The 17,134-nt window shown below is 53.2% G+C and overlaps 1 protein-coding gene across 10 annotated transcripts in view; it reads left to right on the top strand.

Annotated features, from left to right (window-relative positions):
* The window catches only part of MYO9B (myosin IXB), a 132,309-nt gene that overhangs the window by 88,854 nt on the left and 26,321 nt on the right, over positions 1–17,134 (top strand). For 6 of the 10 annotated variants that reach the window (XM_054249681.2, XM_078361749.1, XM_078361751.1 and 3 more), the window contains exons 12-20: positions 1,166–1,307; positions 1,589–1,793; positions 4,101–4,182; positions 5,569–5,658; positions 7,525–7,638; positions 10,087–10,126; positions 11,063–11,185; positions 13,091–13,171; positions 15,422–15,532. In XM_054249681.2, the coding sequence (XP_054105656.2) occupies positions 1,166–1,307; positions 1,589–1,793; positions 4,101–4,182; positions 5,569–5,658; positions 7,525–7,638; positions 10,087–10,126; positions 11,063–11,185; positions 13,091–13,171; positions 15,422–15,532 (988 nt within the window). The remainder of the gene's footprint in view (positions 1–1,165; positions 1,308–1,588; positions 1,794–4,100; positions 4,183–5,568; positions 5,659–7,524; positions 7,639–10,086; positions 10,127–11,062; positions 11,186–13,090; positions 13,172–15,421; positions 15,533–17,134) is intronic. The other 4 variants (XM_078361755.1, XM_054249680.2, XM_078361756.1 and 1 more) reach the window with 2 other exon arrangements.

A 17,134-nucleotide genomic window follows, 5' to 3' on the forward strand; every position in this document is an offset into this window, starting at 1 on the left:
TAAATTAGCTGGGCACAGTGGCATGCGCTTATAGTCCCTGCTACTCAGGAGGCTGAGACAGGAGGATCACTTGAGCCCAGGGAGTCAAGGCTGCAGTGAGTTGTGATTGCACCATTGCATTCTAGCCTGGGCAACAGAGCAAGACCCCAACTCTTTAAATTAAAAAAAAAAGAAAGTAGAATCAGCAGTAGGAGGAGCTACGTCATCACAACCCAAAAACTCCCTGGGCCGGATCAGGGGAAGCCCATGAGGCAGGGCCTGGCCCAGCAGAATCGGGTCTCTTTGTTTAAAATCTTGCTATTTTTGTTCATCATGGATTTTTTTTTTTCTTCTTGAACATTGATTTGGATTTTCTGAGATCGTGTGCTAAAATATTGTCTATCTCAACAACGAAGGGTTTGGCGGGGACACTCGAGGCAGACAGCTACCTCACGCTCCGAACCCCGTTCACAGTCCTGGAAATGTGTCTCCTAGCTACAGACTCTCCCCTCCTCGGCTCCGTGAACTCGGAGCCCCAGGGTTGGGATCTGGGCATGCGTTCCAGTGCCTGTATTTTCAAAAGTGAGGCCGGGCTCCGGCAGGGTATGCCAAAACAGCAGCATCATTTCCCTCCTGGGAGGCAGAAGCAGTCAGGCACAAGGCATCCCTTGTTCTGCCCGCACAACCTCCCGCTTCCCAGAGCAGACCAGAGCCCAGCTTCATCATCCTCTCCCCACCTCTCCTTCCAACTGTGGAGCAGGAGGACCTCCCGTCCAAGGCATGGCATTCAGGTACAAATGGCTCCAAGACCAGAAGTCCCCCAGGCCCAGGATTATTCTTAGGAGCTGCCCACGATGGGCCACAGATCCAGACCTCCAGGGGAGGTCTTTGCAGACCCCACCAAGCCTGGTCAGCGACCTCTCTCCAAGCCTCCGAGAAAACAGCCATGTGGGGGTGAAGAGAATGTTACCAGGCCTCTGGGTGACATTGGGCTACTCAGTGTTAATTTTGTAGCCCTGGCTGGGCTCCCACCCCTCTGCCCACAGAGCCCGGTGCCAATTCACTGCTCTGCCCACCCCATGCACCCACCCACCTCTTGCACCAGAGGTCTGCAAGGTAAAATACACAGCAGGTAAATCATGCCTTGCCGCCATCATGCCGCAAAGGTTCCATGTTCTGTTCCCAGCTTCCCCCATGCCACGAGCCAGACCCTGCTGGCCAAGTTCAAACAGCAGCATGAGGACAATAAGTACTTCCTGGGGACCCCAGTCATGGAGCCAGCCTTCATCATCCAGCACTTCGCAGGGAAGGTGAAATACCAGATCAAGGTAGGTGTCTGCTCGTCACCATGGGCAGAATGCCTGAGGGAAGCCACAATCGGCCCAGAAGCCCATGTGGGAGGATCCTCCTACGGGCAAGATTCGAGGGTTCTAAGAACACACCCCGAGTCCCCGGCTCCAATGTCCAAGGCGCCATAGCTCAAGAACTGCGATTTGCACTTAGGATGGTCCCCACCCCATGCCAGCCCTTCCTGTGCCAGCCCTGGGTCTTTGGTAGGCACCAGTGAATGACAACCCCCCAGTGACCGCCCACATCCATCCCCCACCAGGACTTCCGGGAGAAGAACATGGACTACATGCGGCCGGATATCGTGGCCCTGCTGCGGGGCAGTGACAGCTCCTACGTGCGAGAGCTTATTGGCATGGACCCCGTGGCCGTGTTCCGCTGGGCTGTGCTCCGGGCTGCTATCCGGGCAATGGCCGTCCTCCGGGAGGCCGGACGCTTGCGGGCCGAGAGGGCCGAGAAGGCTGCAGGTGGGAGCCGGGGCGTGAACCCACAGGAGCATCACTGTAGAGAGGGGGGCACATCCAGAGTTCATCTTGAAGTGAACATTTCAATGGCCTTTAGTACATTTGTTTTCATGCAGACGCCACCTGTCTACCTGCAGAAACTCGACCTGTGTGTGTAATTTGACCTCAGGGCCTGCTATCAGCAACTCCATCTGGCCTCTCCTGTGCCAGTGATGACCCCTGATCCCACTGGCCCTGGGAGTTTGCTGATTGTGATGCTATAGCTCTTCCTGGTGCCTGGCCTCTTCTTATTCTCTTCTTTCTCTCTATCTCCCTTTTTTTTTTTTTTAAAGAGACAGGGTCGGCAGGCACCATGGCTCACACCTATAATCCCAGAGTTCCAGACTAGCCTGGGCAACACGGTGAAACCCCATCTCTACTAAACTACAAAAAATTAGCAGGGTGTGGTGGCGTGCACCTATAATCCCAGCTGCTCAGGAGGCTAAGGCGGGAGAATTGGCTTGGACCCGGGAGGCAGAGGTTGCAGCAAGCTGAGATCACACCACTGTACTCCAGCCTGGGCAACAGAGCAAGACTCCATCTCAAAGCCCCCCTCCCCCCAAAAAAGAGAGACAGGGTCTCTCTCTTTCTCGCCCAGGCTGTAATTTAATGACAAGATCTCGGCTCACTGCAGCTTCCACCTCTCGGGTCCAGGTGACTCTCCTACTTCAGCCTTCCCAAGTAGCTGGGACTACAGGCGCCTACCACCACACCAGGTTAATATTTGTATTTTAGTAGAGATGGGATTTCACCATGTTGGCCAGGCTGGTCTCGAACTCCTGACGTCAAGTGATCCCGCCCACCTTAAGCCACTGTGCCCAGCCCCAGCTTCTTTTATCTGAACATTCTCTACCAGGAACCCAGCCTCAAGGGGACATTTCTGTTTCCCTGTGCTAGACAGAGATGGTTTGAGGCGGGGGGTATACCTGATCCACTTGAGACTTTGGCCAGCCCTGTCGAGTTGCTGATAGATGGATGACAGAAAGCTATGTCCTCACTTTACCTAGAGGCAACCTGAGGCCTGCACAGTCCAGTGGTTCACCCGGGTCTAAGGGTCCGACCTTCTGTCCTCAGCTTCAGTTTAAGTTACCAGCTGTGGCTTCTGTCTCCGGAAGGGGGTTGATGAAAAGGAAGTAGAATAAAGCTTTCATTAGAAATAGAAAATAGTGCTCTGTTTGGGGGATCCAAAACTTCACAGTTTCCCAACTGCCCAAACTTGAGTAATGAGCTGCTTTTTACGATGGGTCAGCCGGGCATTGTGGCTCACACCTGAAACCCCAGCACTTTGGGAGGATGAGGCAGGCAATCGCTTGAGGTCAGAAGTTCAAGACCAGGCCGACCCAACATGGTGAAACCCCATCTCTACTAATAATACAAATATTAGCAAGGTGTGGTAGTGCGTGGCTGTGGTCCCAGATGCCACCGGGAGGCTGAGGCAGGAGAATCACTTGAACCCAAGAGGCAGAGGTTGCAGTGAGCCGAGATTGGGCCAGTGCACTCCAGCCTGAGTGACAGAGCATGACTCTGTCTCAAAAACTAAATAAATATCCTAAGAGCTAGACTGAAATGATTATTAAAGAAAAAAATAAATAAATAATAAGATGGGTCAAAGTGTCCGGGTGCAGTGGCGCACACTGGTTGGTAGTCCCAGCACTTTAGGAGGCCAGCGCAGCTCTCTTCAGGACAGGTGTTTGAGACCAGCTGAGGCCACCCTATCTCTCCGGAAAAGTTGAAATTTAGTCATGTGGGTCAGCATGTGCCTGTAGCCTCAGCTACTTGGGAGGCTCAGGCAGGAGGATCGCTGGAGCCCAGGAGTTGGAGGTTATGTAAGCTATGATCACACCACTGCACTCCGGCCTAGGCAACACAGCAAGACCCTGTCGGTAAAAATTTAAAAAAAAAAGGGGGGGGGGCAGGAAATTCTCGGTGGTTCACACCTGTAATCCCAGCACTTTGGGAGGCCAAGGTGGGCAGATCCCCTGAGGTCAGGAGTTCAAGACCAGCCTGGCCAACATGGTGAAACCCTGTCTCTACTAAAAATACAAAACTTAGCCGGGCACAGTGGCCTGTAGTCCAAGCTACTCAGGAGGCTGAGGCAGGAGAATCACTTGAACTTGGGAGGTGGAGGTCCCAGTGAGCCGAGACCACGTCACTGCTCTCCAGCCTGAGTGGCGGAGCGAGACTCGTCTCAAATAAATAAATAAAATGGGTTAAAATGGTTGCAGCCTCTGCAGGAGGCCATCCCCACCACCATCTGCTCTGTGTCCCCAGCAGGTATAAGCAGCCCTGGTGCCCGAAGTCACCTGGAAGAGCTGCCAAGAGGAGCCAGCACCCCTTCGGAAAAACTTTACCGGTGAGCAAGTCCCTGATTTGTCCAAACGGAAATGGTTAGGCAGCAGCATTGCTTCAAACAACTCAGGGGTTTCTACATTCTAAACCCAGGTGAAGGTTGCTCTGAATATCTGAGTCAGTCATTGAGTGGCCATTTGAACCAGAAAGACCCAGGACCAAGCGGCCCTGGATGGTTCTGCTTTTCTGGACACAGAATACCAGGCCTCGGTGCATGATGCACTTCAGGGAGATGGGAGGGGGCTCAATTTACAAATGATGCATTTTATGGCCTAGGGTGGGCCCTGGGAGGTGGGGCCTAAGCATCACTGGTGGCACAGAGACAGGCTTGATTGGAGAGCTCCTCCCCCATCCTGCCCAGGACGCCCTGAAAATAGTTCCGCCAAGCTACTTCATTCACAGACAGAAACACATACCCTCCAGTGTTGCACATGAGATGACACAGGGTCTTCTGTGGACTCTAGCAATGACCACAGGTCCCGCACACACCCAAGCATGTGCCAGCACCAGGGCAGAAGAGTGAGCAGGCTAGCCGGACGTGATGGTGCACACCTGTAATCCCAGCACTTTGGGAGGCCAAGGCAGGCAGATCCTATGAGGTCAAGACTAGGCTGACCAACATGGCAAAACCTCATCTACTAAAACTACAAAAATTAGCCAGGCGGGGTGGCGGGTGCCCGTAATCTCAGCTGCTGGAGAGGCTGAGGCAAGAGAATCACTTGAACCCGGGAGGCAGAGGTTTCAATAAGCCGAGATCAGATCACACCACTGCACTCCAGCCTAGCCAACAGAGCGAGACGCTGTCTCAAAAAAAATAAAAGTTTTTAGAATTGCCTTTTTCACCCACAGTGGGACATAAGAAAGGAGAATGCACTCCTCTCTTTTTTTATCCCCCAAGTTCCCAACAGCTAGAAAGCTTCCTTCTGTTTGGTTGTGTCGGTTGCATTTTGGTTTGGTTTGGTTTGGTTTTGCTTGAGACCAGGCTAGAGTGCCGTGATATAACCACAGCTCACGGCAGCCTCGACCTCTGGGCTCAAGCAGTCCTCCCACCTCAGCCTCCAAGTAGCTCGGACCACAGGCACACGCCACCATGCCTGGCTGATTTTTTCTTTTATAAAGACAGGGTCTGATTATGTTGCCCAGGCTAGTCTTGAACTCCTGGCCTCAAGCCATCCTCCCGCCTCGGCCTCCCAAAGTGATGGAATTACAGGCATGAGCCTCCACACCCAGTCCTCTTTTTTTTTGTTTGTTTTACTTGCCTCTCTTACCCTAAAGACAAGTGACTTCCAACCTGTAGTAGCAGAAACCATCCATCTCCCCAGGGCCTGGCCACAGGGCTGCAGGTCCCGCCCCAGGAGCATGTTAAGTTTATACAGATTCTCCCTTTCAGCTGCTCAATGCTAGATTTCTCATTTGACGGCTCTGAGGAGTTCGATATTAACGCTTTTGAGGACATCATTGCTTTCTATGAAAGCAAGAAGTAAGTGCAGAAAGGCTTTGATCCCAAGGCCAGCGAGGCACCGAGAGGAGCCATCTTCCCCAGGCGCTCAGTGCTGCGTCCAGGGCACAGACAGAGAGGACCTGCTATTCAGGGAATGCCAGGGCCCTCGGGGGACGCTCCCGTCACATTTGCAGATTTAGCCGGGTCGGAGGGCTGGGGATGGGCCAAAGTCAAGGGCTGCGTTCCAAGCCATGGCCGCTGCACTGACCACCCTGGGTGTGGAGGCCACTCGAGTGTAGAGGTGATGGGTGACCCCTCTGTTGCCTTTGCTCTGCCTCCCTGGAGGGCTGGGGAGAGCAGGTAAGTGGGGCCATGTGGGCACTTGGCATGGTGCATGGAGCACAGGGGCTGGGGTTGGGTCCCTCCAGGCCACCTGCCCAGAGCTAAAACATGTGCTTTGAACCACTGTCGGCAGGGCATGGTGGCACATGCCTGTAATCCCAGTGCTTAGGAAGGCCGAGGCGGGAGGATAGCTTGAGGCCAGGAGTTTGAAACCAGCCTGGGCAACATAGCAAGATCCCACCCCCACAAGAAAAAATAAGTAAAATGTCTGGAATAAGGAATTAAAAAAAAAAAAAAAAACAGGAAAAACCAGATCCTCATTTCTAGAAGTTCTCTCAAAAACGTGTCATTTAGACATTCCTCACTAAAACTCAGTTTGAAAGCATCCAGTTTCCATCTCTAAGACATTCCCATTCACACGTGGTGTCACCTCCAGCGTGCGTGCTCAAGCCTAAGCCCACGGTCATTAAACAAACAAAGGGAGTAAGGTGGAGTGCTTTGGGGCTGACTCAAAGTTTGGGAAGCCCCTCAAACTAGGGCTTCCTTGGCCAGGTGCGGTGGCTCCCCCCTGCAATCCTAGCATTTTGCAGGAGGCTGACTTGGGCGGATCACTTGAGGTCAGGAGTTCAAGACCAGCCTAGCCGATGTGGCAAAACCCTGTTCTCTACTAAAAATACAAAAATTAGCCAGGCATGGTGGTGGGCACCTGTAATCCGAGCTACTCAGAAGCCTGAGACAGGAGAATCACTTGAACCTGGGAGGCAGGGGTTGCAGTGAGCCAAGATCGCATCACTATACTCCAGCCTGGGCCACAGAGCAAAAAACAAAAAAAAGAGAAAACAAGGGTTTCTCAACCTCAGCACTGTGCCAGGTCCTTCTCTGGGGTGGGCACCTGACCTGTGCACTGTAGCGTGTTGAGCAGCCTCCCTGGCCTCCACCCACCAGATGCCAGGAGAGTACTGCCGCCCCCAAGTCATGACAGCCATGAATGTCTGCAGACGTTGGCAAATGTCCCCCGATGGGGATGGTACCACCCCAGTTGAGAACCACTGTGTTCAACCTGTGGCTCATGTATTCAAATTAGTTCCTCCAAAGGCCTTAGTAAAGCCAACAAGGAGATTGACATCTGGCCACAAAATCCTGGAGAGAGACTAATTTGCTCCTCCTGTAGAGACGGGGTTTTGCCATGTTGGCCAGGCTGGTCTCGAACTCCTGACCTCAGATGATCCACCTGCCTCAGCCTCACACAGTGCTGGGATTACAGGCGTGAGCCACCACGCCTGGCCAGAAATGACCTATTAAAAAAGATCAATGATCCGTGTTGCCAGGTCCAGTTTGCTTCAAAGCCCCACCCTGCTCCAGGGACTGGGGAGGCTGACCCAGTCCCCCTTTTTGGCAAAGGAGAGAGGGGCAGCATTGAGCACAGTGTCTTTCCCCAGCTGCATGTTTTGGCTCCAGTGGCCTGGGCACGGTCCCAATGGCTCTGGGAACCCCGAGGTGGCAGGCCTGCAGCTCTAACTCCATCTTCTTTCTGTCACTGCACCCCTCAACCCGTCCCCTCAGCGATTTGCATAACCAAATGATCAAGAGCATCAAAGGATTGCCCTGGCAGGGCGAGGACCCCCGTAGGCTTCTCCAGTCCCTCAGTCGGCTCCAGAAACCCCGCGCCTTCATCCTGTGAGTCCCCCCTTCCCAAGGCCCTGCTTACAAGTGCAACAACCGCCTCCCCCTACTCCCGCAACCCCGGCGGGACCTGCAGGCTGCCTAAGTTGCATCAGCCACTAAAACCACAGTGCTGTCTCATGGCTCACCCCCGGCCATCACTAAATGCCAATCAGTAACACCTCTGGCCACTGTCTGCACTGTAGCCCAGGCACCGGCGCTTCCCAGCACATGGCACAGCCTCCCAAGAGCACCCCTTCCTAGAGACATCTGATTTGCCACCTGCAAACACGCCACCCTCCATCTCCTCCGCGTGCCTGTCTGACTTGAGAGCAAAGCTTGCCCCCGCCTTTGCCACTGTGAGCTTACAGAGAGGCCGTCTGAAGCAGGGAATGCCATTTCTTGAGGGCACGGCCCTGCGCACTGCAGATGGCCACGTGAGCCAGTTGGGAGAGCCCTGAAGGTGCATGAACCGGGTTGGGATCCCGACTGTTAGCGCACCATGGAACCCAAGCGTCCTCTGCTTTTGGCCTCCAGGTGGGGTCGTGACTCGTGCTTCCATTATGCTGACCAGCACCAGGCAGGCAGCAGCCTCAGCTGACAGGACATCCACTTGTGGTCACCACATCCCGCCTTTTAGTAGCCATGGGACATGGGCTGGCTGAGTGCAAAGCTTGCAGCTGCATGGGAGCCAGTTTATTTATTTATTTTCTTGTTTAAGAGATGGGGGTCTCATTCTGTTGCCCAGGCTAGAGTGTGGCAGTGATGCTATCACCGCTTACTGCAGCTTTGACCTCTTGGGCTCAAGCAATCCTCCTGCCTCAACCTCCAGAGTACCTGGAGCTACAGGCGAGCACCACCACACTTGTCTAATTTTATTGTCTGTAGAGGTGGAGTCTTGCTATGTCATAGCCCAGGCTGCCAGGCTGGTCTCAAACTCCTAGGCTCATGTGATCCTCCTGCCTTGGCCTCCCAAAGCACTGAGATTACAGGCGTGAGCCACCACACCCAGCAGGAGCCTGTTTCAAACTTTTGTTCTTTTTTATTTTTTATTGCTTTGAGGTGGACTCTCACTCTGTCACGCAGGCTGGAGTGCAGTGGCTCAATCTTGACTCACTGCAACCTCCACCTCCTGGGTTTGAGCGATTCTCCTGCCTCAGCCTCCCAGGTAGCTGGGATTACAGGCATACTCCACTATACCTGGCTAATTGTTTTGCATTTTTAGTAGAGATGGGGTTTCACTATGTTGGCCAGGCTGGTCTCGAACTCCTGACCTCAGATGATCCACCCACTGCAGCCTCAAACTTTTGTTCTTGTTATGCCTTATTTTACCCCACAGGGATTCAGGGGAAACTGAATGCAACCTTGAAGGCCTAAGCGTCTCATAGACCTGCAAGATACGACCTCCTTAGCTGGTCTTCAAAAGGCACCAGGCCTTTGGAATAAAAATTTACTTATTTATTTTCCCCTTGGTCTCTAAGATTCCATAAGGTGTCTGTGAACACAGGGGCTGTCCTTTACCTCAGCCAAAAGAGCAGCTTTGGGTTTTGGGTCTTTTTTGAGACGGTCTTGCTCTGTTGACCAGCCTGGAGCACAGTGGCACGATCTCGGCTCACTGCAACATCCGCTTACTGAGTTCGGGCGATTCTCCTGCCTCAGCCTCCCAAGTAGCTGGGATTATAGGCACCCGCCACCATGCCCAGCTAATTTTTGTATTTTTAGTAGAGATGGGGTTTCACCACATTGGCCAGACTGGTCTTGAACTCCTGACCTCAGGTGATCCACCCACCTCAGCCTCCCAAAGTGCTGGGATTACAGGCGTGAGCCATGGTGTCTGGCCGGCTTTGGTTTTCTTCTGTCCCACCAGCATGAGCCTGAAAGGAGCTCACACCCAGGCCCCACTTTGGTTCTTTTGCAGGGCAAGTCCCTGCCGTGCCGTGCCCTGCCAGCGGAGAGTTCCAGAAGGGCCTCCGTGTGCCTGCTTGGCATCTGCCAGCACATGGCAAAGACAGCCTGGTCACCCGGTCTCCACCAGGACTGCTCAGCCTCCCTCGGTACCCCACTCAGGGTATCCTGCCATTATTTGGGGGGGGATGTCAGTTCATCCATAGCGAGTCCTGTTCGATGCACACCCCACCCTGTAGATTCCGAGCCAGTCCCTCCTACTTCTCAGACATCCAAATGGCCCCCAGATCAAGTGTTCTTGTTAGCCTTGGGGCAGCCACCAGCAGAGTCAGGCTGCCGCTTTCCGAGGGAAATTGGTGTCCACAGACAGTGGTGGAGGCACGCCCAGGTATGCGGCGTGGAGAGGCGGCGGCGGCCCTGTTGCACTTAACGCCTTCTCACTCTTTCCCCGCTCTCTCTGTCTCTTAGTCTAACCCGCAAGGCGTGGCTTGCTGAACTAACCCAGATCCCGACACTGTGTTCCTTTTGTTCACAAAACCATTTTTAATATTTTGACAGGAAAAGTAAAGGTATCAAACAAAAGCAGATCATTCCAAAGGTAAAAAAAAGAACACACCCCGCGCGACACATTCCAAGATGTCCTGCTTCTCTGCCCGTCTTGAGAGCTGTCCCTTCTGCAGCTTCTTGTATTTCCTCCTCCTTCCCACTGTCTCCCCCTCCCTCCAAGGAAAAAAATAATGTTCTCGTGTTGAGATGATTTGGAGCTGTCTTTTTCCGGGTTTCCCAGAAGCAGAGTCTGAGATGGGGATATGGCGGGGGGTTTGCAGAGGAAGGCAGAGAGAAAGGGGTGAGGGAGGACGCCAGGGGTGTGAGCACAGCTGAAGTCTGACCTCAGTCTGGTCCCACAGGGAGCTCTAGCGGTTTATAGCACCATGGGGCTCCTGCCCCCAGGTAGTGGGACATCTTCAGTCCCTGGCTATGGGGCGGCTTCCAGATGGGACAGAGCACCTCCCAGGGGCTCCGTCTGGTTTCCACATGCAAGTGCAGTCATTTAGGAAATTTGCAAAATGAGGAAGAATAGCCTCGCCGTCTAGTTAGCAGATGGGACGGGGCTAGTTCCTCTTGTCAACGGTAGAACTGGCTGACGCGGGGGCGGGGAGGCCTGTCCAGTGATCTCATGCCGAAGACAGAGAGGACCTGGCCCTTCTTGGCTCAAGCAACGTAAACCACACGAGCTGTGCAGAGGAGAGGGACGGCCAGGTTCAGTAGCCCTGGCTTCCTCTCCTAACCCAGAGGCAGAGGAAATGGGGCAGCCACGCAGGCTATGAGAGAGGCTGTCATCAGCCCTCCCGGAACCAGCGCTGTGTGCAAGGTGCAACCCCAGCTCATTCCACCGGGCCGGCACCAGCAGCGCGGTCCTGAGACCAAACCTAAGACCTGCCGCCCAGGCACTTGCTCCGGGGACGCTTGTGACACCTCCCCATGCCCGTGTGGGCTGTGGGAGGGCAGGCCGGACCCCATGTGTCTGTCCTAGAACCTGTTGGACTCCAAGTCCCTGAAACTCATCATCAGCATGACCCTGCACGACCGCACCACCAAGTCCTTATTGCATCTGCACAAGAAGAAGAAGCCCCCAAGCATCAGCGCCCAGTTCCAGGTAGGCAGAGCAGGAGGGGTGGGAGGCAGCAGTCAGCTCGGCCGCACGCTTGTCTGGCTGCCCCCGACACCCTGCACAGGCAGCTCATCAGTTACTCCAAGGCCTCGCACTGAGGCACCGCAGGCAGCCGGGGCCCAATCTTTCTCTTCCACGCACTGCAGGGCGTTTCGTGTGTGTGTGTGTGTGTGTGTGTGTGTGTGTGTGTTTAGGATGGAGTCTCGCACTGTCGCCCAGGCTGGACTGTGTGTGTGTGTGTGTGTGTGTGTGTGTGTGTGTGTTTAGGATGGAGTCTCGCGCTGTCGCCCAGGCTGGACTGCAATGGCGCGATCTCGGCTCACTGCAATCTCCGCCTCCTGGGTTCAAGCAATTCTCCTGCCTTAGCCTCCCAAGTAGCTGGAACTACAGGCATGCGTTGCCATGCCCAGCTAATTTTTTTTGTATTTTTAGTAGAGATGGGGTTTCACCATGTTGGCCTGGATGGTCTTGATCTCCTGACCTCGTGATTCGCCCACCTCAGCCTCCCAAAGTGCTGGGATTACAGGCCTGAGCCACCGCGCTTATCCTGTTTTGTTTTTGAGACAGGGACTTGCTCCATCACCAGGCTGGAGTGCAGTGGCCTGATCTCAGCTCACTGCAACCTCTGCCTCCCAGGTTTAAGCAATTCTCCTGCCTCAGCCAGCCAAGCATGGGTGTGCACCACGACGCCTGGATAATTTTTTACATTTTTAGTGAGATGGAGTTTTGCCATGTTGGCCATCCTCGACTCAAGTGATCTGCCCACCTTGGCCTCCCAAAGTGCTGGGATTGCAGGCATGAGCTACCATGCCCAGCCCACTCTAGGGTTTTTAGTCTCCCTGGTTTTGACAGCCAACTAGGCCACCATTTGTCCCTGAGGAGCAAAATTGTCCCTGGTTGGTTAAGAATGCCTGAGTTAAAAGAATCATGAGTTAATGTGACCACTGAGCTGTGTCCTTAGGTCATATTTCCCTTTTTTCCCTGGCTGCCAGGAGGCTCAGTGACACATTTTATTTGTTCATTTGTTTTTACTTAGGGCATCCACCAGCTGCCAGCCCTCTTTTCTAGCTTTTTTGTTCTTTTCCTCTTTCCTCAATCTGATTGTTCTGTTCCCACGGCTTTTTTGGTAACCACCTAATATGGGAGCTCCTTCAAATCCTTTTTGGAAACAGCAGGCCGAGGACAAAAACCACTACATCTGGCCAGGTGAGGTGGCCCACGCCTGTAATCCCAGCACTTTGGGAGGCCGAGACAGGTGGATCATCTGAGGTCAGGAGTTCGAGACCATCTGAGGTCAGGAGTTCGAGACCAGCCTGGCCAACATGGTGAAACCCCATCTCTACTAAAAACACAAAAAATTAGCCGGGCATGGTGGTGTGTGCCTGTAATCCCAACTACTCGAGTTTCACCATGCTTGGCTGGCTGAGGCAGGAGACTTGCTTGAACCTGGGAGGCAGAGGTTGCAGTGAGCGGAGATCGCACCACTGCACTCCAGCCTGGTGATGGAGCAAGTCCCTGTCTCAAAACAAAACAAAATAAAACAAAAAACACCACATCCATTGTCCCTTCAGAGGCTGAGACATGTTTCAAATATCCAGAAAGTGTTTGTCTGATCCTGCCCAGCCCAAGCCTTCCACCTGCGACAAAAACAACCGCTGGCAGCCCTGGGACCATAGGGACCGCATAGCTCCCCCGAGGGCTTCCAGGGATCACACAGCCTTGGGTCAGAACATCCAGCAGGAACCTCTCATGTCCCGCCACTGGGGACCCACATCTGTGCAGACGCCATCCACCCCACACTGATGCTAGAGTGTCCCAGGCCTCCTCCCATGGAACAGAGGCTGCCGGGGTCCCTGACTCAACCCAAACGCTCTCTGTTTCACTCAACAGACATCCCTTAATAAGCTCCTGGAGGCGCTAGGGAAGGCAGAGCCCTTCTTCATCCGCTGCATCCGTTCCAATGCTGAAAAGGTGAGTGGCTCTCCAGTGTTCCGGAGGAGAAGGCCCATGCTGGACCCTTAGGGGTGTCAGTGTCCCTGCATCCAGCCCCAGCCTCCACGCAGCACGAGGGTTGGTGCCGCAGCCCATCCAGAGGCAGCAAGGGATGAGGGGTTAGCGGGAGGCAGTGAGGGTGGCTCAGGTGGCCATTCGGGAAGGCATAGTGTCGTCATAAAGACAAACGGTGCTGGGCGCGGTGGCTCACACCTATAATCCCAGCAGTTTGGGAGGCCAAGGCGGGTGGATCATGAGGTCAAGAGATCGAGACCATCCTGGCCAAGATGGTGAAATGCCATCTCTACTAAAAATACAAAAATTAGCTGGGCATGGTGGTGCCCGCCTGTAATCCCAGCTACTCGGGAGGCTGAGGCAGGAGAATTGCTTGAACCTGGGAGGTGGAAGTTGCGGTGAGCCGAGATCGCGCCACCGCACTCCAGCCTGGGCCACAGAGTGAGACTCCATCTCAAAAAAAAAAAAAAAAAGCAGGGATGTCATCTGGAACATGGAGGGGACCAGAGAAGGTTTGATCAGGGAGCTACAGGTCGGGGGTGCTCTTCAGATACATCCCAGAGTAGCCGGTGCAGGGAGTGTTCTGGAAGGCAGGGGCTGAGGTTACACAGCAGCTGAGTCTCAGAGGCACGCAGAGCCCGCTGCTCACATTGCTAGTTTCTAGAGAGACCCTCAGAGCCCTGTGGGAGCACCAGTGGGGGCCCCGGCCCAGGCTCAGCACTGGCCCCAGGCTTCCTTTACCCCAGAGGTCCACTCTGTCCCTGGGAGGACAGCTCAGGGACTTTACCAGGGACTCAGCAGGGATGTGGGCTCCCAGACCAATGTGAGCACACAGCCAGGCAGAAACCTCCCACCAACTATACCCTGCGGAGATGCCTCATCGTGCACCTTCGGTCTAGGACTGTGCCAGTGGATTCTTCTCTGTGAGCAGAGCCATTCTGTTCTGTGCACTGGAGGTTGTCAGCTAGCATCCCTGGCCTCCACGTCCACCCCCATCACCACCCTCCCCATTCTCTCCCATTTTGTCTTTTTTTTTTTTGAGACAGAGTCTCCCTTTGTCACCCAGGCTGGAATTCAGTGTTGTGATCTCAGCTTACTGCAGCCTTGAGCTCCCAGGTTCAAGCCATGCTCCCGCCTCAGCCTCCTAAGTAGCTGGGACTACAAGTGCCCACCATGCCCAGCTAATTTTTGTATTTTTAGTAGACACGGGGTTTCACCATGTTAGCCAGGCTGGTCTTGAACTCCTGACCTCAAGTGATCCACCCACCTCAGCTTCCCAAAGTGCTGGGATTACAGGTGTGAGCCACCTCGCCCAGCACCGTTTGTCTTTATGAAGACACCATGCCTTACCCCTCACTGCCCACCAGGGTGAAATCCAGACCCCTGAGCTCCTGGCTTAAAGCCCACTGCGGCAGCCGAATTTCCAGCCTCTTCTCTCCTCCGGCAGGAAGCATCTCCCTGTGTCCCCATCAGCCCCTTGGCTTCCTCCTCCTTTGGGCCTCCACCCAGCTGCTCCCCTCCCTGTTCCCTCCTCAGGACTCAGCGCAGCATCTCCCCTCTCCTAGGACCCTCCCCTGGGATGCTGGGTTTTGTCCACCCCATCACATGTGTGTGGCTCCTGCCCCAGACCAAGCTCTCCTCTCCACCAAATCCCCAGCACTTACCCTGGTGCCTCATAGAGAACAAGCCCAAAACACATTTGCATTTGGGTTCTTGTTCTTTTTCCTTTTTTTGATATAGAGTTTCGCTCTTGTTACCCAGGCTGGAGTACAATGGCTTGATCTTGGCTCATCACAACCTCTGCCTCCTGGGTTCAAGCAATTCCCCTACCTCAGCCTCCCGAGTAGCTGGGACTACAGGCATGTGCCACCATGCCCAGCTTTTTTTTTTTATTTAATAAATTTAAATGGCTAGAAATGCAGTCTCACTCTGTTGCCCAGGCTGGTCTCGAACTCCTGGCCTCAAGTGATCCTCCCATCTTGGCGTCATTCCAGAAAGAGTATCTGGAACAAGGAAGGACCCCTTGTCCAGATAAGGGGCTCCTGACTGCTGTGCCGTAGGACATTCCCAGGTCGGTTAGCCAGCACCCATGTGTGCCCCCTGACCTCATCTGTGTTCAGGATCCCAAGGGGCAGGAATTGCGTGGGAATCTGCCCTCATCTCTCAGTTCCCAGGCCAAGGGCACCTGCCTGATCTCTCGCGTTCCCGTTTCAGAAAGAGCTGTGCTTTGACGACGAGCTGGTCCTGCAGCAGCTGCGCTACACGGGCATGCTGGAGACCGTGCGCATCCGGAGGTCAGGGTACAGTGCCAAGTACACCTTCAAGGTAGGCCACACGCACACATACCTGGACACATCTGTCTCATGGCCAAGGCGATCACCCTCTGCCAAAGAGAGCTCCTCTCTGGAGTGTAAACCCAGCAGGCTGGCTGGGTATGGTGGCTCATGCCTGTAATCCCAGCACTGTGGGAGGCTGAGGTGGCTGGATCACCTGAGGTCAGGAGTTCAAGACCAGGCTGGAACTCCAATATGGTGAAACCCTGCCTTTACTAAAAATACATACCCACAAAATTAGCCAGGCATGGTGGTGCATGCCTGTAATCCCAGCTGCTTGGGAGGCTGAGGCAGGAGAATCGCTTGAACCCGGGAGACAGAAGTTGTAGTAAGCCAAGATCATGCCATTGCACTCCAGCCTGGCCAACAAGAGCGAAACTCTATCTCAAAAAAAATTAATTAGGCTGGGCGTGGGGGCTCACGCCTGTAATCTCAGCACTTTAGGAGGCCGAGGCAGGCAGATCACCTGAGGTCAGGAGTTCAAGACCAGCCTGGCCAACATGGTGAGACCCTGTCTTTTAAAAACAAAAAAATTTAATTAGTTAAAAAATAAAAATCCAGCAGATTATTTTATGCCAGGGTTTTTCCACCACAGCACCGTTGGCATTTGACTAGATCATTCTCTGTTTTTTTTTTTTTTACGAGAGAAAGAGCCATATTCAGGATAGCTTTTGTTGTCAGCATAATTGTAAATATAAGATATGTAAAATTATAGTTTCCTTACTCTGTGGATCAGTCTTTACTCCAGGCATAAATCTTACTAAATTATATCTCGAGAGGTGGCTCAGTGGTAGAGCCATAGATCGCTGTTCAGCAACCCTAACTGCTAGGGTATTGGGCAGTGAATTCTCACGGCCAGCTTTGCTCTCTCTATTCTTTTAGACCAGCCATTTTTTCCTAATTGTAGAAATTATACCTCTTTTTATAGAATAGTTGTAAAATATAGAAAAGCAAATCTATAATCCTGCCTTTTAGCACCAACCTCTGTTAAAATATTGCTTATTTCTCTGTCTCTGTTTTTTTAGGGGGTGGGGTGGGGGAGGAAGCATGTTGTGAAGGAGGAGAGGACACTTAAAATTGCACTATATAATTTTGTCTCACCCCTCCTTTTTCAGGGCTAGATCATTAACTCTTGTTCATTTTGCTTTGATTGGCCCTCTGGGGGAAAATCAATAGAAAACTTAGAATTAACTTGTAGCAGTGGGGTGGTAGCTTGCTCCTCTCTTGGAACAGCTTATGCCTGAGGGAGCCTCCGTGCACAAATGCCCAGAGTCATTGTCAGCACTTGGAGCAATCTTAGCCATAAGGTCAACAGACCAAAAACTAGCTTACTGGTGTGGATGTCTCTTGCTTCAGTTCAGTCCCCTAAGTCGCCACCTTTCTTATATAGACCACACTTGCTTTCATCGTTCAGAAAATAAATAGAATGGAGAAAATAGTCATTGCTTTTCTTTTTTTTTTTCACATGGAATCAGGTGTTCAGAGGAATGTATGGAGTAGAGGTGAGGAACTGGGATGTTGAAAAGTAAAGAAAGGAGAGAAGGAGAGGAAGAAAGAGGAAGAAAAAGAGGGAGAGAGAACAGGAATATTGCTT

This window comes from Callithrix jacchus, chromosome 22 (assembly GCF_049354715.1).
Source record: "Callithrix jacchus isolate 240 chromosome 22, calJac240_pri, whole genome shotgun sequence".
NCBI classification, from domain to species: Eukaryota; Metazoa; Chordata; class Mammalia; order Primates; family Cebidae; genus Callithrix; species Callithrix jacchus.